Genomic DNA, 22,803 nt, shown 5'->3' with positions numbered 1-22,803 from the left:
GGCATATAAATTTGGCAAATGAAAATCAATTTGATTTCTGCAAGTTGGATACAAAATTTGAAGCTGCAAAGGCTGCAGATCCACCAGCTACGCAAAGCAGAACAACTGCAACTTGCAAAGCAACCTCCCAAGGGTAATCCTCGGGCACAAGATAGGCACAAGAGGGTCCTAAAAACAGCAGTCCCAGGCTAAGGCTTAACAAAGCCCCTGGGGTTCCCGGGTCTGTAGCTGCTGAGAGGACTCCCAATTCTTCTGCCTTCGAGAGTAGCCCCAGTTTCTCTATTGTTGACAAGGAGAGGCCAAACTTCTCTGCTGCTGAAAGTAAGCCTGCTTTCTCAGCTTTGGTTAGTAATTTAAGTTGCTCCACCCTTGTCAGTAGCTTAATTGGAGGTGAGGTTGCGAGTGGGCGGCTTCTAGGGCCTTGCTCGCCAGGGGGGAAGACATTTGAGCTCTGGCTTGGTATTAATTGTCACAGAGCAATAACAGAATAAGAAAATGATGGCTGCTACGAATTAGAGTTGATAGCAAGATGATGATGAAAGGTAGAGCAGAGAAGAACTGACCTTTCTAGAGCTAACAGTCTTGGCAGCTGATGGCAAAGGCTTCTGGGAGGCCATGGATTTGATTAGAAGAGGTGAAGAATTAGTATGTGATATAGCTGCTGCTGCTGCTTTCATTCTGAATGGAGGTCCTCTGCTGCCACACAATGCTGTGGCCTCCATCTTCTGGATTTTGGAAAAGCTTTGAATGGAATGAATGATAGGCAAAGGAGTGATGATGGATTGGGTTTTGTCACTCGGGGTGTCCAGCTGGCAGTATATTTTTGGCTACTTATTTCATCTAAATTTTATTGATTGGTTGCTATTTTTCCTCCAAAAAAAAATAAATGAGCCCAGCCCACTCACATCATGTGGGGGGCAAGCCGTAATTAATAATTAAAAAAATCATATGTAATGTTTCAATTACTTCTATTATAAAAAAAAAAAAAAAAAAAGTGCCATTTGCTTTGATTTCTAGACAAAATGGTTTTCTAGCATTAAAATGAAAAGGAAAACAAGAGAGAAATATTTCGTACATGTTTGCCCCTGCATATTAAAGCCACAAGAGGCAGTCAAGCAAGGCTTCCTCTGTAATTTTAAATGACACACCGCATCAAATAAAAACCCTAATTTCGGTGGGAAAAACCCTGTTTTCTTCTGCCTCTCTAAAATCTAAAACCCTAAACAACTCTCTCTCAATCTTACAAGTTCACCAATGGCAGATTCATCAGTTTCTATTGACCAGCTAAAAGCTATCTGGCACTCTCAAGTTCACGATGAGGAAAAATGGGCCCTCAACATGGTACTTCTCTCTCTCTCTCTCTCTCTCTCTCTCTAGAACACACACAAATTTACTAATTTATTCCTTGACTTGGTTCTTGCTTCCCTTTAATCAACTTTTTTTTTGTTGATTTGGAATGTGAATTGAATTGAAGCATCAAATTTTGGTATTTAGAGAGATGCTACGGGAGGACTTGTGTTAGAACTTTATCTCCTTTACCTCAAGTTCTGAGGAGCTAGGAAAGATAGATTCGGTTATAACAGTCTGTGTGATACTGTCTCAATATATTTAGTTTAAGATTTGGGTCCTTAAATTGTACTATGATTCATTTATTAAGTAATCCCAGAGGTCCCAAATTTGTCTGTCTTGTTATATTTTACTTGTGAGTCGAAATTATAATTACATAGAGGTAGAAGAACATAATGTATTAACAGAGAGACAAAAACAACTCTAATGGATGACAGCAACCCGCAGGAACAGCCAACATTAGGAGAAACAAACTCTGATGAATTTGTGCTTGACCCTGTTCTTGACGTAGTAGCTCTATTTGTAACACTGGTTTTTAGTTGAACAAGTGAAAACCATATAGGTTACTTGGTCCTGGAATCTTGTGACTCTTCCTTCCTGAGCGATTGAAGCTGATGGCCTTGTTTTGGTTTGATTAGGGTTCTGCTGTCACTAATAGAACTGAAGGGGCATTTCATTTAATAGAGCCAGAACATTAGCTTTGAGCTTGAAGGTGACGAATAAGCTACACATGAATCCAAACCAGAATGCGCTTCTGTATATTGAATAGGCAATTCTTGCTTGGTCAAGCGGTTTCTCCCCGTTTCTATCGCGGTGTGGCTTGAAGCCCATCTTCCGTGGAAACGTCTTCAGTTCTTTGATTCATTCCGTAGCCAGAAATCCATCTTTAGCAAAACAATTATTTGGTTATGCTATTTTGGGATTTGCTCTAACGGAAGCAATCGCCCTCTTTGCCCTAATGATGGGATTTTTTTTTTTATCTTATTCTAATTCTAAATACTAAAATTTGTTCTTTGATCACCAAGCAGTCGAGAGAGAGTTTCTTTTTCTTTCTAGGAGAAAGACTATATAAAAGTTAAGGATATAGTGGCCGAAAACCTCTCATAGCAGGAGTTATGTCTAAATCAGACAGAGATTGATGGTCCAGGGTTGCGACAGCTGAAATCTTATTAATAACCTCAGGGTTTAACTCAGATTTTTGTGTGGCAGAACGCCAAATAGGGTGGGTTGCCACACCTGATTTCTGTAAATGCCTCCTATGTCCTGTTGACTGGAATTTAAGACCTTAGAAAATGCTTTCTGTATTTAGTTGAATGAAGTTTAAGGCCTTAGGTTTAGTTAAAAGAAATGGATTTGTTTTGGTTTTGATGCAAAAAGCTCGCTGTTTTTAAGAGCAAGATCTTCTGTGCCATTTGGAAAAGCGTTGGGGAATGCCCTTGTCTTTTTGCTTAAAGTAACTAAAAGAGATGTTTAAGCACAGCCTGGTTGCAGATCCTTGCTAAGAGAATCTTAATGTTATTCAAAGTGCTATTTTTATTTTTAGAATTTTTTAGCACTGCTAATGCTGAATCTTAGCCAAGGCATCGACTAAAATCAATAGTGGAAATTAGCAAATGCCTGACTTCCACGCTGTTTAGTTAGATGAATAATGCAGCTCCTGTTACCATTTTCTCCATCAACTGGTAAGGATTTTAGTAGTAAAGATTTTAGCTTCACTAGCATTATTTTCTTAGAACTTATTTGTCTGCTGATGTTACATATCTTTTATCCTTCATAAGATTTTGTTCAATTTCCATGAGCTCGGCTAGTAGCTGATTTCATTTGTTGTCTAGTAAGGAACTCCTTTTTTCGTGTGGCAGAAACTGCTGCGAGCTGTTGGGCTGTTTGCTGGATCTATTTTTCTGATGCGGAATTATGGTGATCTTATGGCAATATGAGGATTGATGAAGGGCTGCTATACTGCAGTCTTATTTCTGGCTAAATTAGTACTGTGAGCTCATGAGGTTGGATGGGTCTCTTTGGATACTGTGAATGGCAGATTTTCTTGCAATACTTTCAGATTTTCCGTAGTTTAGTGTTCTTACTTTGGAATATGGACCTGTTTCTTCAATCTCCTCTGGAAAATAAACATATATGCTAGATGACTTGTCTTTGTTTGCATAACTTGCCAATCTCATTGATTCCTGGTAGTTTCTGTTGTTAATTAACTTAAATGACTTGTTTTGCTAGTACGTGTGTTCTTAATGCATACTAATAACTTGTTATGATAAGGTATATGGAGCTTTGGAAGATTTTGAAATTGCTGACCAAATAACCTCGATGATTTTGCACTTCACTCTTGATTATCGATACGTATTCTGTATGAGCTGAGAAATATAAGCACGTGAGAGAAAATGAGAGATAATTAAAAATCTGAGTTTAACTTCGAATATTTTATTTTTCATTTTTATATTTTTTTCAAAATAGATACATGGAAGTATTGAAAGTTATTTCTAGGTTTTAAATTTTTTATTAATATTTTTTTCTTAATTTTGTCATTTAAGCTGAATAGTTATTTTCATTAACTAGTAAAGTGGCAAACTGAATGGGGGTTGGCTACGTGTGCTCTCTTTTTATTTACAAGATTTCCGGATAAAATAAAATAAAATTGGCCATCCAACAATAATTATTTTCGTTCATGTAACTAAATTTTTTATAGGTTTATTTAACACATTTGATATTTTTATAAGTGTAAAATATTTCATTATAATATTTCAAGTACAAAGATTATATATATAAAATAAATGTGATTATTTTTCCTTTGTCTTCTCTTTTTATTTTTTTCATAGATTTAGAAAGTTTAGTTATATTTTGAAAATCTTGTCTTTATATGAGATAAATAAATATTTTAAAGATAGTGTTTTTATGCCTTGAAACCCCCTCTTTATTTGTTTCCATTAATAAACAGTTTTTTCAACAATCTTAAGGTGTTTAAATTGATAGAGATAAATATGAATTCAAGCGTCAGGTTGCTAACTTGCTAATGATGTTAAAATTCAATTGGATTGTTTTGATGATATGAATTATACAAAGTGGATGGACAAGATGGTGCTTCTGCTTACTTCACTAAAAAATTATTACATTCTTGACTCGAATCTGTCTGCACTATTTGAACCACAAGAAGATGAATCTGTTGTTGTTGTTGTTATGACTGAAACATGAGGAAGATGAAGTGTTTTGTCGAGTGCATATTTTGAATACTCTAACTAGTTAACTTTACGACATCTTTTTCAAATTAAAGTCGTCAGATGAAATTTAGGCAGCCTTGAAGACACTCTAAATAGAAAAAAAAAAATTCAGGTTTTGATTGTTTTCTTGCTTTAAATTTTCTAGTATGAGATTACTAACAACAAGTCAATCATGGATTAAGTTCATGAAATTCAAATGTTGATATCAAAACTTAGTGATTTGGATATCAAAGTTCTTGATTCACTTCAAGTGGGGGGTTATTTATCAAAACTTTTGCCATCTTGAAATGAACAGAGAAAGAAAATGTTGCATTCAACAAACAACCCTGAAACAGTTTCAAACACATTTGCAAATTGAAGTTTAATGTAGTATATATGAATTGCAAGCAATATATTCTAAAATAAATTTGGTTACTGAAACTGGTTTGACAGTGACTCAAAACAATATGAAAGTGCAAAAGAAAAGAAACAAATTCAAGAAAAAACAAAATACTAACAAGAAGCATAAGGTTTGTTTCCATTATGGAAATAAAGGACACTACATAAAAAGAGTGCATATTTAAGAATTTCAACAAGAAAGGTAGTTCTTTCAAAGTGAATATGATTGAAAATGACGAAGTCAAGGAGTTGGTTGTCATGATTTCAAACATTCAAATTTTAATGATTACTTAATTAAATATGATAATTAGTGCTGTGAAGACTTCTGATTGATGGATGAATTCTGGTGCAACAGTTCATGTCTACAACAACAAAGCATGGTTTAAAACTTATGAAGAATCAAAGAAAACTGAAAAGGCCTTGATGGGGAACCATAATTCTGCCAAAGTTTTGGGAAAAAGAACTATTGAGTTATACTTTATTTTTGGACAAAAATTGTCTTAGTCAATGTGTTTCATGTTCGTGAGATAAAAAAAAAAAAAACCTTGTATTTGCTAATCTTTTGAGCATAAAAAAGTTCAAGTTTGTTTTAGAGTCTGATAAGGTTATTACAACTAAGAGTGAGATATTTGTGGGAAAGTGTTATTCTTATAATAATATGTTTAAGTATTGATGAAATCAATATTATTTATGTTCATACGATTGAATCTACTTTTTTTTTTTTTTTTGCATGGTAGATTAGGATATCTAATTTTTAAATATTTAAAATATATGTGTAAGCATGATTATATTTCATATCAGCAAGATAATAATAATAAATGTCAAGTATGTATTCAAGCAAAGATGACAAAAAAAACATTTTTTAAATTAAAAAATTCTGAATTACTTGAATTAGTTCATTATAATATATGTGAAATAAATGGTATGTTAACAAGTGGTGGAAAAAGATATTTCATAATTTTTATTGGTGATTGTTCTCGTTTTACCTATTTTTACTTGTTAAGAAATAAAAATAAAGTCTTTAAAAAATTCAAAAAAATAATAAAAAATGCAAATTCTTAAAAATAATAGAGGTGAAAATACTTTTCTAGAAGCCAAGAATACATCTTGCTTCGTTATTAACCTTGTCCATGTATTCATCTTTAAATACAATTCCCAGGCAAAAGAACTTGGAAGATTAGAGAATTGAATTGGATTTACTTTTAGAGCATTATGTTCAGCCGACGATCGAGGTGCTGGCTTATTCTGAGGTTGATACATTGATTTTCTCTTTGTGTTTTCTATAGAATGATTGGCATTGCTTGTGAATTTGTTTTGCTCTTCTAGTGACTGTAAAGAGAGCAGTTGGCAAGACCATAGCCGATGGATTCAGGCTTCAATGGTTTTCAAGAAAGAAAAATTATGAAAACGACATCAGAATCATCGACGGATATATAGATTTATCCCATCAGTATTTTCATCGGTAATTTCATATCTATTTTATTAAAAATTACATAAAGTTTAAGAATTTACAACGGAATAAAAGATTGGAAACTCCATTTAAAATTAATCTTCGACGGGGTTGCCGACGGAAAATAAACAGTAAAACATGATTGTTTTTAGACGAATAATTTGTTGGCATTCCGTTGAAAATTCTGTGATCCCCAGCAATCATCTTGCCAATGAAAGGTCTCGGTCGGCAATTAAATTGCCATCATGGTTTTTTCCTATACTCCAAAGAAGTATTCTACCAATGTTTTTCAGTTTTATGGTAGAGAGCAAGCACGGGCCTTGCATACCTTGATAACTAGGTCGAGGGTCCATCTTATTTCTTCGAGGGAAAATGACAGAAAAAGACATTTAGGTGGTAAAATAGTAATTTCATTTCCATAACTTTCTAGGAAAGCAAACTTTTCTCCATCTCCCTACCTTACAATTTTACTTCGTCAAGACATAAAATGATTTTTTTTTCTCATGTACTATTTCCATTTTAGATTTTATTTTGACGTTTCGTTTTCAAAAATAAATTTATATATTTAAATATATTTATTTTATATAAATATTTATCACGTGTGATATTATTAAATTTACACACACACAGTGTAAATTATGTTATTGTTAGAATAAATAGACTATTTTTTTATATAAAAAAATATAGATAATGAAATTATATCAAATATAGAGGTAATTATTTTTGGTTGGATTCGGTTTTTATTTAAAAAAATAACCAAATTGAATTTTTTTTTTAAAAACCGAAACCAGTTTAAACCGACCAGTTTTGGTTCGGTTTGGTTTTTTAGGACAAAAACCGGTTCAAACCGGTTTGGCTCGGTTTTTCTGGTTTGGCTCGGTTTTTTTCCGGTTTGGGTTCGGTTCGGTTTCGTTGTTTTGGTTTCAGGCTTATAAAACCGAAATTGAACCGAACCGGTCGGTTTTTTTAAAATTTTAATCGATTTTTTTTCACGGTTCAGTTTTTTCAATTATTTTTTTCCAGCTTTCTTGGTATAATTGATTTTTTTGGTTTTTTTCTCACTCCTAATTAAATATAATCAATGTTATAAGTGAAGTAATAAAAAGTAACTCTTTAATTAGGAAAATGGTATCAATATTCCATAAAAGAGATTAGCATATTTCCTGAATTAGGTATGAAATCTAAACCCCTACCCTTGACCTTGTAGAATTAGAGGGTTTGTTTTTTGTTTTTTTTTTTTAAGGAATTGCGTTGTTGTCCGGAAACCAAAAAAATCTTCCCTTGTCACGAAGTCAATCATTTAGCAATGACATCCTCATTCTACGAGGAATATTCTTGGTTCCAGTATAGATCCACAGCCAAGAATGAATCGCTCTGGCAAAATCACCAGAATCGTAATTTTGACTTGCTAAGAAGAGAGGAAGGGGACCCATAGCATGGAAAATCACAACGCAATGCTTGAGTGAGATTGTTTTTGTGATATAGATTGAGGTGCGTGTATTGGATCATAGAAAATCTAGAAAAACAAAAAAACCTAGGTTTTGTGGTTGAAGTTTATGCATAATTGAATTATATCTAACCTCAATCACAACCTTAATCATCAAAATAAACACACGTGTTACGTGTGTTTGTTTTTGTGGTTATAAAGAACAGATCAAATCACAGTGTCTTTATTGGCGAAGAAAGAGGGAGAGAGGAGTTGACTGGAAGGAAGCTGAGGCCAAAAACATGTCTTCAACTTGTAAGTTTCAAGACTAGATCTCCAATTCATTTCTGGGTTTTCTTTTTTCAGTTTGTTTATTTTGTTTTTTCATATATTGGTTGGTTTCGGTTTCTTAAATGAAGCAGCATTTGATGAGCGAGGATCTTGATCTTGGTTTTGAGAGCAGTAACACCAACTGATCGATGTAGATAATTGTTCATTGATTAATGGGAACCACAGGAACTGATTGTTCATTGATGCTTTATGTATGTAATTATTATTTATTTGCATGGATATAATTCATAAATTGTTTATTTTGTAACGAATGAAATGGCAGGCTCAGGCTTTGGTTTTGGCTTTGCTCCAATCTTATTTCTATCACTCGTAGTTGCATGTGCTGCGAGGCCTATCTATCCTCTCCCTAGTAAAGTAAGCCATGGTAATAGACTGCCTCTACAGACTTCTCGACCGTATAATATTGCTCATCGAGGATCAAATGGAGAGATTCCTGAAGAAACTTCTGCTGCATACATGGTGTGTATAGGCGTGCAAGTTAATCTACTTTGTACTTTCATACGTTTGATTTTTTGAACCTACTTCTTTTCATGTCGAGAGCTGGGAATAAATCTATTGTCTCAAGATTAACAAGCATTCAGTTATGTGCATTGATTTGGCATGCCTCATTCAGCCACAAAAAAATGTTGTTTATGCACAAACATATTAGATGAATCATTTGCTGTGATGCACTTGTTTACCAAACTTTTGCTTGTTTTGCTTGACGCGCATGTTTTTCCCAGCTTATGTTCCTTATTATGACCTGTTTCTACAGAGAGCCATTGAGGAGGGAGCTGACTTCATAGAAACCGATATCCTGTCCTCCAAAGATGGGGTTCTTATATGCTTCCATGATGTTACCCTTGATGACACAACTGACATTGCAGATCATAAGGAGTTTGCAAATCGTAAAAGAACCTATGACGTTCAAGGGGTCAACACCACTGGCTTCTTCACCGGTAACTCTTATCCATTCTGCCTTTGGTTATATGTTGTTACTGTGTTAGCTTATGCATCAGCACCCAGCAGAAATTAAATCAGCAAGTTTGCCCAAGTGTTATCTTTTATTCCCTGTCTTGTTGAATTCTCTACCAACTTGTTTTTACATGGGATTTAGTTGGGGAAAAAACTGAAGTTATTGCAATTACTTGCAGTTGATTTCACTTTGACAGAACTGAAGTTGTTACGTGTGAAGCAGAGGTATAGTTTCCGGGATCAACAATATAATGGTTAGTTTGTTACAGTTCTTAAACCATGTCATGGTTCCTCAGGGGATGAGGAATTCATATCATACCTCTCAACAATTTAATGATCTTTGCTTATGTTATTGGAAGTAATCTGCAACATGTAACAGGCTATATTTTAAATTTATGTTAAGTACACATTGTGTGCCCTGTCAATGAAAGTTACAGAAATGTATTACCCTTAGGACATGAAATAACCATAGATAACTCACTACATTCTCTTGTTGTATGTTCCTCAGGAATGTTTCCTATTATCACTTTCGAAGAATTCATATCAATTGCACTGGATGCACCAAGAGTTGTTGGAATATATCCAGAGATTAAGAATCCGATTCTCATAAACCAGCATGTAAGAAATTTCTCACTATATCAGCCTAATAGATAAGAATTATATGTTTGCATTTAAGATTAATTAGAATAACGCTATTTTCCTATTCCTACGATGCCACTCATCTCCCATCCAGGTTTTTTCTTTTTTTTCTTTTTTTGTGCCAGCATCATATCTGATGCATGAATCCACACTAGAAAACCATGTGGAGACGTCAACTATGTGAGAATTGTTTTGTCATGGGATGTGGGGTGTATTGACGTTTGATAGTATCATATGTTGTGATATACTTATTTTAGAGTATCACGCACATTGTCTAATTTCTTAACAATACAACAGGTGAAATGGCCTGATGGTAAGAAATTTGAGGACAAGTTTGTGGGGATACTTAAGAAGTACGGATACAGGGGTTCATATATGTCTGAAAATTGGCTGAAACAGCCATTGTTTATCCAGTCTTTCGCTCCAACTTCACTTGTATATATATCAAATCTGACAGACTCGCCCAAAATCTTCCTGATTGATGATGTTACCATTCCAACTCAAGACACTAATCAGGTTTGTGTTTCCTCTAGTGCAAACTCCCCCTAATTTCATAGTTAATTTTGTTACCATTTTACGTACAGTATAATTTATTGTATTGAATACCTGTAGAACAGTTTTCTAAAATACTAGAACTTTTGGACCTTGGTTGTTTTCAACAGATTGCCATTAGGGTGGAATCATATGAATTACTCTACCCCATGGGGGTTCATTCATAAGGATGTTGACAAACACTGTAATTTATATATGTAACAGGAACATTCACATGTGATTGTATATTGTTTCCATGAAATTCTGTACAAATTATTTTTATCACCTGATCCTTTAAATTCCACAGGAAGGATGTACTAGACTGGACCCATTTGTGGTGAAAAACTGGACCTGTTATATGCAATGATCTCAATTGTCTGATCGATGCAATATGATTTCAATTTTCATTTTAAACACTTCGAGTTTTCAAGTTCTAATGCAAAATGATGCTATTGACAATCTGCAGTCATATTGGGAAATCACTTCCGATGCTTATCTAGACTACATCAAGGACTATGTGGTGGGTATTGGACCTTGGAAGGATACGATAGTTCCTGTAGGGAAAAATTATTTGCAAATACCCTCAAATCTTGTTGCTAGAGCACATGCCCATGATCTACAGGTAAACCTCGCCTCTGTTCTTATCTTCATGTAGCGATGATATGGTGATATAAAAATGTGCAACGATAATTGCAAGGAATTTCTAACATAAATTAAGTAGGCCATATGGTGATAGAGTTTTTAAAGTGGAAAGCAACATGCCCTGCACTTAGACCAGGTGCAATTTCTAACACAGTTTGTAAAGTTTATTCAAATGAAGACATCTAGGATGAGAACACAACTTAAACACATGGCCAACAACAAATGCTGCAACAGAACACGTTCCAGGTTAGAATTGAAAGGGAGATGCTTTCAAGTCTATGAAGAAATTAATGGCGTTGCATGTAGAACTCCATAAGCATTGGAATATTTGTGTGATTATGGAGGAAAAAAGAGTAACGGATACAATTTGATTTTCTGCCGTCATTTTATATATTTTATACTTTACTAGCATCATGATTTAAATAACTTGCATGCATGGCCAAACTCCATTATTCATAAGAGCAAAATCAAGTGCATTGGTTCATTTCAGTTTCACAGTTTCTCCGACGATGATATTGAACTGCTTTTTTTCTTCCATATACTCGTAATCATAATCATTCACCAGTGTTCTTGATTTGAACTCAGGTGCACCCTTACACTTACAGAAATGAGAACAAATTCTTACACTTCGACTTCCACCAAGACCCATATGAGGAATATGATTATTGGTTAAACAATATACGAGTTGATGGACTCTTTACAGACTTCACAGGCAGCCTCCATAATTTTCAGGAATGGACTTCTCCTCTCTCTAAGGATGGTGGTGACGAAAACAGTGCATCAAAGTTATTGCATAAAATAGCTTTGTTAATCTCGTCATATAAAAATTGATGAGATCCGAATGTATCACCTTTTTATTCCTTGTTAAATAAATTTAAATAAATTTGAATTCAATTAATAATCTGTTACAATTTGTATGTTTAGAATAAAACATTAAACCTTTGAATTTAAATATATTGTTTTGTTCAAAATATCTGTAGAAATGAATTGAATTATCAATCTAAATTATTTTGTCTTTAATTTAGAAATAATTTCTTGTTAAGAAAAAAAACTTTTCTTTTTGCTATAAGAATCTTTATAATTTCATAGCAAATTGAATTGAAAATCTAAGAAATTTTAGTGATAGGGACTTGCAATGCATTCCTCCTTCATTTGATAACTTCTTTCCATTACCATGTAAATAATTATGGTCTCGTCAACTAAAAAGACCAGCATGACAGTAAAAGCCAATGGAGTGAAAATCAGGAGCAAAATGATCTTTTCATAAGATTCAATTTGTATTATCAAATTCATTAGAGTTAAATCAGTCTTTATACTTTTTATAACAAAGTAAAATAATTTAATTACACTTAAAGCCAACAAAAAACTAGTATACATGAGTGTTTTAGTCTTTTTAGTTTTTTTGTCAAAATAGTGAACTAACTAAACAAAAAATCTTAAAAGAAAATTTTATTGAACTGGTTTTCAAGGGATTTCTTATCTTTTCATTAAGGTTTTTTTTTGTTATAAACAAGTGTATTAAAAGGAAATTTAGTATTTTAATAAATATAAATATTATTAAAAAAATTGCTAATATGTACAATGCACACGTCAATGCTTGGGTGTTGCTAGCACACTTCGAGTGGCATGTACATCGTTGCTCAGCAGCCAAACACTAGCTTTCGAGGCAGCGTTGGAATCTATTCAACTGCTCATCCATGCGTGGGTGGCATGTTAGAGTCGATGATCTTTTTTTTTCTTCTTTTTTTCTCTTTCCTTGATTCCCATGCCAAACTTCTAATTTTTCAAACCAACCATTCAATTTGATTTTCCCTTGAATTTGATCCATATTATTTTAATTATTATTTTTTATTTGAAATATTCATAAAATTGAAATTTTAGTTCAATTTTATCATTTTTTTAGTTTTTTTTTTTCATATATCAAATGTGGTCCCCATTAATTTCATTGCTATTTTTTTTTATCATTTTCATGATTTATTTTATTTTTAAATTTCATCCCTTATTATATTACTTCATTTCATTTTTATATCAGATTTGATTATCATTCTTTCGATTGTTTTTTTTTTTGTTTTTTATTTTATTTTTCCCTTCATGACTCAGGTCTTGTGTTTTGAAGATTAACCTAATTTGATTTTAGTTTTTTCAAAATTCAATTTCATTTGATGACATTAGGTTATTAAGCCTTTAGCTTCGTGATTTGTGTTGATTTATTTTATATGGGGTTTTTTTCAATCTCATATCCCAGATCATAGATTAATCTAGTTAACCCTAATTGACTTAAGTTTTTTTTTCCAGTTTTGTTTTCCATTATTTAATTTACTTAAGAGTTGACCTCCATTATTTTCCTTGTTTTTTTTTTTTGTACAGGGTTATCCCAAACAAGTGGGCTGCGAGTTTGACACGTTGACTAGAATCAAGTTTTTTTGTCCTTTTTTAAAATTGATATTTTTTTTAATTCATCCTTCAACGTTTGATTTGCTAGTAATTAAGCTTAAGATTTTGTTTTTTTTTTTATGAGGTTATCCCATTATAATATTTTTTTGTTATCAAATAAGATAATTGAGACATTTTAAGAATATTTAGAGGGTATCTTTGCATAATATTAGCAAGCATTTATATTTTTTCAATTAGTCATTATTTTTTTGGTTTTTTTTATTGCCATTTTCTTTTCTATAATCGTTATCACACCCGATATCGGGATAACCTTTAAAAATTAGGAAAAAAAACAAATATTTGGCATCTTGTTTTTTAATTTAAGAAGTCGCCACCTAATATTATGATCATTAGAAACCCTAACTGGTCAATAAAGATTTTATAGTATGAGATTGGTTCCGTAAAAGGAAAGACACTATCACCATTTAAATAGATTGCATTGCTGGTTTTATCTTAAATTATTATGAGTTTATTGAATTATGTTATTGATGGTCTGTCTATAATATTCTTGACTCTGACATCAGTAAATGTTCAACTATAGTATTGATAAGTACTGCATGAAGAAAATGTATAATATTCTTGATAACTCTAACGTTAGTGAATACTGAGAGTATTTCTAATTTCAACATTAGTAAATATGAATACTTGTGACTCTGGTACTAGTAAATAAATAAGTAAAAATTTGAATTAAAAATTTTGTATTTAAGAAAAATATTTGAGAACTGTGTTATTATTTTTTATTGTTCAAGACAACAACTCGCTATGAGTTCACTTATCTCAAACATGAGTAATAAATATTTTTTATTTAGAAAGATAAGGTTGATGGTTTTATTATTTTGAAAATTTAGGTATGCCTTAATTTCCGCCAAGTTCTAATGAACTTTATAAACTTGTTATAAAGTTTAAATATGCATGCAAAACATTTTTGTATTCTTTTATTTTTTCACAAAAATGAAAATAAAAAACTGTTTAAAATATGCAAAAGTCCACCACTGCTAAACAAACGGATTTTAAGTGAATGATAGCCAGCTTTCTTGACTTATGAAAGAGATGCATAAAAAAATGGAAATGGGAGAGGGAGGGAGGAGCGTCAAAACAACAAAATAAACTATAGGAATTTGAAACGGATCACACCCTTGATGGACTTTTGGCTTTCTCTTGCAAAATAGTTTTTAGTTTTATATTTTTTCAATTCAGTCTTCAATTCACTCTTTAAACTTTTAATTTTTATAAATTCATCCCTAATTAAGTCAATCAAAACCTGTGGAACCTAATGCTTATTCATTTTGATCCTTGTATCTTTATTCCTTGCAATTTTTACCCGAATCAACTCTTGACCTTTGATATTTCTCCAATTAAACCCCTAATTGCACTAATTAAACTAATTTAAAGTTCAATTGAACCCTTGGCTTCTCCTAATTTGCAATTTTGCTTCCATATTCGACTTTCTTCTTAATTAAGCCTTTATTTGTCAAAATTAAATTGCCAAACTTTGCAATCTTGTCTATGTTAGTCCTCAAACTTTTATTTGTGCAATCTTGACCGCATTTTCAATCCAATTTTTAATATTTCTTCAACAAAACTCTAAATTGTTCATCCACCTGGCATTTTGAATAGTTGTGCATGCCTGATTGATCTGTAGTATTATTATTTTTTCTTTTTTTTTTGTTCTTCATTTTTTTAAAGAAAAATATTTTTTACATTAAAAAATGAGAAATTTTGGGGAAACCTAAAATTGAGTTATGACAATTATATTATTAAATTAACTGAGTTTATTGAACCTATTCGAATCAATGACCCAGATACTAAGTTTTTCTTACTCCTTTAAAAACACTATCATTGTTTGAGCATTTTTTCTATATTAGAAAAAGTTTGACTCGGCCTCTGAAGTAGCGCATGCTATCTATCTAATTAACAAAACACTAAAAGGTGTGGGAAAAATATTGTCCCCTATCACTGTAGACCAACACGTATTGCACCATGGATTTCCACAATACAATTTTCTTTTCGTCCTAAGACTTCTTTTATTTAACCCTTATATGACCAAATTGAAGGCCGATTTAAGTTGGTTTGTTAGGAAATGGTAAGATTGAAAGAGAAGGGACTAAAGTGAAACAATAGAGGAAATGATTGGCTTTTTCAAACTTTTGGCAAAATATTCATTGTAATTATTATACTTTTTTATTTATAAATATTGAGTCCTTATGATTTCCAATTAAAAAAAAATTCAATTTTAGCCCAAATTTTTTATTTTACTTTTTAGTCCCTGGTTTAAAAGATAAGAGAGAAAGTTATTAGATTGTAGCGTTAGAAAGAGAAAATTATTGTTGATATCGATTCTGGCCACCAAAATAGTTGATCTTGGTGTTAAAGGGTTTCATTATATGAGGGAAGCTTCACGTAGGTGTTTTTTCACCTTCAAATTATCTAAAAAAAAATATGAGCTCGCGAAGATTTTAGTTTCGGGTTGATTATAGGTTTTGAGGCCAATATGAGTTTATCATGATGTTTAGGGTGTTTTCAAGATATTTTGGGTCAAAATGAGTTGAAAATAAATTTTTTTAAGAAAAAAATACATAGGGTTCAATACACGTGGGTATGCTCACGCACCTAGCCACCAAACAATGCGTCATCTATAATTTTTTTTAATTAAAAAGCGGACGACGCATCATCCATCTTTTAATATTTTTTTTTTAAAAAATGGATAACATGTTGTTTGTCTATTTCATGGGCCTGATGTGCGGGCTTGACCTTTTACGAGCAGGCGTGTGGGTAGGCCTACACACTTAGCCTTTTTTATTTTATTTTATTAATTTAATGTGTTTTTAACTCCTTAAAAATAAACACATCATTTCATCGTTTGTTTGTTTTTCAATGTTTTTTTTATTTGGCTTAAAAAAAACATTTAAGTTTTTTATAAAAATTTTAAAAAGTTAGGGTTATTTTTTTTATTTCATTCCCACATATAGCCTCTATTTTGTTTTTTTTTTAATTATTATTTGATATAAAATAAGTCTAATGAGCCTATTTTCTGTATAATGAAACGAAAAAAAATTTAAAAATAAAAATATGTTAAATTCAATGAGATGTATAACCTGAATAACGTATTTTATAGGTTAACTAGATTTTTTTTATTTTTAAAATTAAATATTTTAATTTTGAAATTTTATTTAAACTTTTTCTTTCATTTGTTATAAAAAAATATATTAAAAAAATTATTTGATTAGCAGGCAAAGCACGGACAAATGGCTATTGGAGGACAATTTGTGGAACAAGAAAACGACCCTCTGTTTGTGAACAATAAATAAATAAATAAATAAAAATCCATCCAACCAGTCATGTGTAGGTACATCAATAAAATGAACGGCCGATAGCTCACTTCCATGATCACTATCATGTGGGAACTCCCCACCCAAAGAACCAAAATGACCTAATAAAATTCGAGCTCTACCCTTCAAAATTGAAAAAAATCCCAATTCAAATCAAATCACAAACCTCAAAACCCGAACTTGATTAAAAAAATCTCAAATTCAATGGCTCAAAACCGAAGACCCAAAAGTGTTCTTGATTCTTTAGGTGAAGAACTAGTCAGAATCATCACACCAGTCTCAATCTGCATGTTCCTGGTGGTGGTTCTGGTTTCAATTCTCAATACGGACTCCTCCTCTTCAGCTTCATCAATTAACACCATAGCTACCATAGCTTACAATGAGACAACATCTGACTCCTTTTGGGACAAATTCAAAGGTGCCCTTATCAACTCCCTTATCTTTGTGGCTATAATCACTCTTGTTACTTTTGTTTTGGTGATTCTCTTTTACCTCAGATGCACTCATTTCTTGAAACTCTACATGGGTTTCTCTTCCTTTTTAGTTCTGGGATTTATGGGTGGTGAGATTGCTTTGTTTCTTATCGGAGATTTTAATATTCCCATTGATTCTATCACTTTTCTTGTGATTTTGTTCAACTTTGCTTCTGTGGGTGTTTTGGCCGTGTTCATGTCAAAAATGGCTATATTTGTGACACAAGGGTATTTGGTTGTTATTGGGGTTTTAGTTGCTTATTGGTTTACTCTTTTGCCTGAATGGACTACTTGGGTACTATTGGTTGCCTTGGCATTGTATGATCTTGCTGCTGTTTTATTGCCTGTTGGTCCATTAAGGATCCTGGTAGAGCTTGCAATCTCTAGGGATGAAGATATCCCTGCGTTAGTTTATGAAGCTCGGCCCGTGACTAATCATGATTCAGGCTCAAGGGATGGTGTGGTTCGAAGGAGGGTATGGAGAGAAAGGAGCAGTGTTGGAAATGGTTCTGATGAGAATTTGAATTCTGAGACTAATTCTAATCTCAGTTTGGATTCTGAGTCTGTTGTCGATTCTAACTTGACTCGTGGCACAGTTAATTCAATTGGTAGTGACCACAATGACAGAATATTGATTGGAGCTGAACAAGGGCAAGTTTTGGAAAGGGAGGCTGAGCTTTCTGCACCATTAATTGATCGTAGGACGAGCGTTCAGTTGCACGGACAGGAAAACTCTGCATCCAGGGAGAATTTGCTGCTAGAAGGTATTGGGTTGGGGTCAACTGGTGCTATCAAACTGGGGCTGGGGGACTTTATCTTTTACAGCGTCTTAGTTGGGAGAGCAGCTATGTATGACTTTATGACTGTATATGCATGCTATCTTGCTATTATAGCAGGTCTGGGAGTTACTCTGATGCTATTGGCGTTTTATCAGAAAGCTTTGCCAGCTCTTCCGGTGTCAATTGCACTAGGCGTGTTGTTTTATTTCTTGACTCGGCTATTACTTGAAGTTTTTGTTGTACAATGTTCTTTGAACCTTGTAATGTTTTAGCAATATAATTAAGTTATTGAAGTTTGATACTTCATCATAGAAAATACATTATTTGGAACTCGATTTGTTGTTGCAACTAATTTTATATTTCCATGTAATTGCATGTTTGGAATTCATCATTCCCTCGAGAATTGGACACATTGTAGAAACATGAGACTTGCAAAGCCTCTGAATCTACCATTTGAGGTTTGTCCTGGCTCAAGGGGATGCGTTTTCAAATTTAGAATGTTTCTTAACCATGAAAATAACAGACACTGTTAATAAACTAAAAAAAAAAGGAAAATGGATCTGGTCCTAAATCACAGCGAGGGAGGGTAAAAGGGAAGTAATGTGAGGTGGCCAGATGCTCCATAAATGGATAGCACCAATTGCACGGGAGGAAAATGTGGAACAGATGGAATGACAGATATAAATATGACTGGGAATTGGAAGACAGAAGACATTCTAGCGAGACATTCCTATATTGCTTTTCTGTGCTGCATTTGAGGAGGCAATATAGGAAGTTCTTACTGTTCTGTGCTTGATAGATACCTCATACCTCAGATGCTTTGCCAACTCAAACTATCGGCTGATATTTTGGCGTTCTAGCAGCGGTGATCAACTATGTAAAAGGTTACTCGAACTCTCTTTTTTTCCAACTTTCTGGGAATATTATTTTTTTCTTTTTATATGTATATATATTTAGTAACTATGAAATTTGGTTATTATTTGAGATAACTAGAATACAATTGTGCGTAACCTTCCTGAGCTTCCTCCTCGTATATCTGTTCTTTATTTACTTTTATTTTCTTGTTTCTTTCAAATTTTGGTTTGATATTTTGCAAAGAACTTTAGGATTTGTTTGCCTTTCAATTGTAGTTGAGACACTTCTTTTTTATTATTTTTGAAATTTTGTTTTTAGCCTAAACTCAAATTTTAAAGGGTAAAAGACAAAGTGATAACCTAATGATAGGAAAGGGGTTTACGTTCATTCCCAACATCCCTGTCAAGTCTAAATGACATGGGTCTGACTTGCGTCCAAACCTAATATTTATAGGTTCAGCTATGTGATGAGCTTAGGTAGACACGGGTCTGGTGAGCTGCTAGATCCAATATCCTTGGGTTCAGCTACGTGCTGAGCTCGAGCAGACATGGATCTAGCAAACTGGCAAACTTAACATCCTTGGGTTCAACATGTTGAGCCTAAAAACACACGGGTCTGACGAGTTGCCAAACCAATGTCTTTAGGTTCAGCTACGTACTGAGTTTGGACGGACATGGGTTTGATGAACTATTAGACCCAACGTCCTTAGGTTTAGCTATGTGCTAAGCCTAAGTAGAGATAGATCTGGTGAGTTGCCATACCCATCATCCTTGGGTTTAGCTATGCACCGAGCCTAAGCACATATGAGTTTAGTGAGCTACCAAAGCAGACAGGGGTCTGATAAGTTGTCAAACCTATTATCCTTGGGTTAAGCTATATGTCGATCCCAAGTATACATGGGTCTAGCAAACTCAAGTACACATTGGTCTAGCAATGTCTTTAAGTTTAGTTACGTATGAGCCTAAACAGACATGAGTTTGACGAGCTGTCAGACTCAACATCATATGGTTCAATTGCGCGTTGAGCCTAAACATGCATTACTCTGGTGAGCCGTGAGATGCAGGGTTCTTGGGTTCAATTATCCGTTGAGTTTAAGTACACATGAGTTCGACGAGTTGCAAGACCTAGCATCATTAGATTCAGCTGCAATTAAGTCCAAGTACACATGGGTTTGACGAGTTGCAAGACCCAACATCATTGGGTTCAGCTGCGTGTTGAGTCCAAGTACACATGAGTCTGGTGAGTTGTTAGACCCAGCATATTTGGGTACAATTATGTGCTGAGTCTAAAGTACATATGGGTCAGACAAGCTACCATACTTAACATCTTTGGATTCAGCTACATGCTGAGCCCAAGTACACATAGATCTAGCGAGTTGAGGTTCAGTACGTGCTAAGCCCAAGTACACATGGTTCCGGTGAGCTGCCAGACTCATTATCCTTGGGCTCAGCTGCACGTCAAGCCCAATCACACATAAGTTCGACGAGCTGTTAGACCCACCGTCATTATATTCAACTACATGCTGAGCCTAAACACTTATGAGTTTGACGAACTATCAGACCCATTATCATTGGGTTCAATTGCGCACTAAGCTCAAATACACATGAGTTCGGCGAGTTGCGAGACCCAACGTCATTGAGTTTAGTTAGGCGCTGAGCCCAAGCACACATAGGTCTGGCAAGCTACCAAATCCAGTGTCCCTAGGTTCAGCAGCATGTTAAGTCAAAGTATATAGGGGTCTGACGAGCTGTCGAGTCCAATATCCTTGAGTTCAGTTACGCATTGAGCCCAAACAAACATAAGTCCGACAAGCTACCACACTTATTGTCCTTAGGCTTGGCATCATGCCAAGTCTAAGTGGGTATAGGCCTGACGATCATTATAGATCCCATGTTGGGCCATGAGGCTTCGTTCATTTATTATAATGACTTTTAACATAAAATGCTAATGTCAAGAATACTCGTCTTTTTACACCCCTAGGTGTAAGAAAGTCTTTTAAGGACCTACAATATTTCCATCAACATTAATATTGTGTAAAAGATATTTATCTCTTATTAATACTATCAGGTGAAAAAGCCTCCCCATACCAATAAAAATAACAAGGTTCATGAGCTATAAATACCCCATGAACCACTCAAATAAATATTCACAATTTCTATTCTTTATGTATTTGTATTTTTATTCTCAGAGTATTTATCATACAAAAACAACGAAAACTCTTGTTCTTGGAATTTAAAGCTCATTCTCTCATTTATTGCAATACTTACTAAAAAGTCACTGACTTTATCATTTAAGGGTCCCTAAACCCTACTACAATAGATTGTTTTGCTGGTGTTAAGCTCTCTACAATCAACTATCTACTTCCTGAGTTCTAGAGAAAAGAATATTGACATGAACGTGTGATTACCCACCATCCAAACACCAAATAACTTCATTTTTTAGCATATTGAATTTTGAAACATCATTAACTAGTAATGTAGAAACAAAAATATCATAATTTGGCATGTTTTTTAACTTGGTTTTAGTTAGTGTGCTTAGGCGAGGAGCTTGCATTAATATCATGTAAAAACACCATAAATGTTAAAAGCTTAAAAGCTTGGATTGGAACAATTTCAACTAAAGGAAGAATTAGCAAACATATGTGAATGATTACAACATATTTATTTAATTACATCATATTGCATTAATTATATTTATGGATTAAAGTAAATTCACGTGTTTATGTAACTATATTGTCATTATCGAATTGAAACTAGTGGTTTGATATTTAAAATATTTTTATTGATATAGGAGACTTTATTTTAACACTTAGCTTTATGTTAATAGCTATAAATTTTGATTTATTTATTTGATTAGACTAAAATTTTGCTAGGAGATACTAGAAGTTTTCATAATCATTTGAGATTAGAATGATCTTAAAATAAGGTTTAGAAATTACTATTTATAATTTGTAATATTTTTCTAATTGATTTAAAATTATTTTTTTCCATTTACTTCATTTTATTTTTATTTTTCAAGCTTTGTTTAGAATATTTTCTTAGTATATAAGCAACTTAAAGGAGCTGTAATATTGAGTTTTGTTTAGATAAAACATTGAATAATAAAATTTCAAATAAGTGTTTTTGTGTGAATTTTACTCGACATAATTCTATTTTGATTGTGATTGTTATTTTTTTTTGTGTTATTTTCATAATATTAGTTGATATCAAAGCTGTATTATTTATTCTATCATTTTGAGGAATTTATTAAATTTATTTGAATGTATCAAGTTGATGTGAAGGAGTGTACTTATAATCACTTAAGAAATTACCTAGGTTCAATCAATGACAAACTAGCTCGTTGAATAAAAAAGAAAGAAAAAAGCAATTACTATATCCTTGTTTTCCTTGGGTGAGATGGCATGCACAGAATAAAGTGCAATTATTCTATAAAAACTATATAAAATAAATCTCACTATTCAATCTTTACCTTTTAACTGCAATTTATTTTATAAATAACAAAAAAATTATTAGTATAAATTATTTATATAACGTTAAAGATGTGTGAGATTAAAAGAAACAAATCATTTTATAATAAATAAATAATTTTAAATAAACATTTAATATAACTATAAAAATGTGTTTCTAGCAAAACAAAAATTAAATTAAATTTATTTCAAGTTTTAATTGAAGGAAACAAGTTTTGATAAAAGAAAACAATCATAATAATTTAAATAAAAATAAGTAAAATAAAAAGAAAACCATAGTTTTTTTTTTAAAAAAGAAGTTGCGAGCCAAGTTTGCACTTTGGACCTGGACTCTTAAGTCAACACACACTTGGACTAAGCATGCTAGGTTCGACCTAAGTATAGAATTTATTAAAAAAAATTGATTGATGATATGTCTTTCTAGTTTTCTTATCCATCAAAAATCTATAAACTAGAAAGTTTCTGACCATTAGAATATTTTTTTCTAAATTATTTTTGAATAATATCTTCTCCTAAAAACACT

General features: G+C 32.9%; 4 protein-coding genes across 4 annotated transcripts; 3 read left to right on the top strand and 1 right to left on the bottom strand.

Annotated features, from left to right (window-relative positions):
• Positions 1-10: 10 nt before the first annotated feature.
• Positions 11-774, bottom strand: LOC18105752 (uncharacterized). The gene is made up of 2 exons (XM_006374348.3): positions 564-774; positions 11-451 (listed from the first exon to the last, which is right to left on the bottom strand). Exons 1-2 carry the CDS (start codon positions 720-722, stop codon positions 26-28), a joined length of 585 nt encoding a protein of 194 aa, XP_006374410.1. The 5' UTR covers positions 723-774; the 3' UTR covers positions 11-25.
• Positions 775-1,056: 282 nt separating this feature from the next.
• Positions 1,057-3,575, top strand: LOC18105751 (mitochondrial import receptor subunit TOM5 homolog). The gene is made up of 2 exons (XM_006374347.3): positions 1,057-1,341; positions 3,207-3,575. Exons 1-2 carry the CDS (start codon positions 1,255-1,257, stop codon positions 3,282-3,284), a joined length of 165 nt encoding a protein of 54 aa, XP_006374409.1. The 5' UTR covers positions 1,057-1,254; the 3' UTR covers positions 3,285-3,575.
• A 4,121-nt stretch (positions 3,576-7,696) lies between these two features.
• Positions 7,697-11,976, top strand: LOC18105750 (glycerophosphodiester phosphodiesterase GDPD6). Its single transcript, XM_024586946.2, has 9 exons — positions 7,697-7,893; positions 8,056-8,143; positions 8,442-8,638; positions 8,934-9,117; positions 9,313-9,387; positions 9,642-9,751; positions 10,070-10,288; positions 10,770-10,925; positions 11,531-11,976. The coding sequence occupies exons 2-9, from the start codon at positions 8,131-8,133 to the stop codon at positions 11,774-11,776; spliced, it is 1,200 nt and encodes a 399-aa protein (XP_024442714.2). The 5' UTR covers positions 7,697-7,893; positions 8,056-8,130; the 3' UTR covers positions 11,777-11,976.
• A 4,770-nt stretch (positions 11,977-16,746) lies between these two features.
• LOC18105749 (presenilin-like protein At2g29900) lies at positions 16,747-18,292 on the top strand. Its single transcript, XM_024585993.2, has one exon. The coding sequence runs from the start codon at positions 16,912-16,914 to the stop codon at positions 18,229-18,231; it is 1,320 nt and encodes a 439-aa protein (XP_024441761.1). The 5' UTR covers positions 16,747-16,911; the 3' UTR covers positions 18,232-18,292.
• The last annotated feature ends 4,511 nt before the right edge of the window (positions 18,293-22,803 follow it).

The sequence above is a fragment of the Populus trichocarpa genome, chromosome 15 (assembly GCF_000002775.5).
Source record: "Populus trichocarpa isolate Nisqually-1 chromosome 15, P.trichocarpa_v4.1, whole genome shotgun sequence".
Classification (NCBI taxonomy): domain Eukaryota; kingdom Viridiplantae; phylum Streptophyta; class Magnoliopsida; order Malpighiales; family Salicaceae; genus Populus; species Populus trichocarpa.
This window is presented reverse-complemented; position numbering and strand designations above follow the sequence as displayed.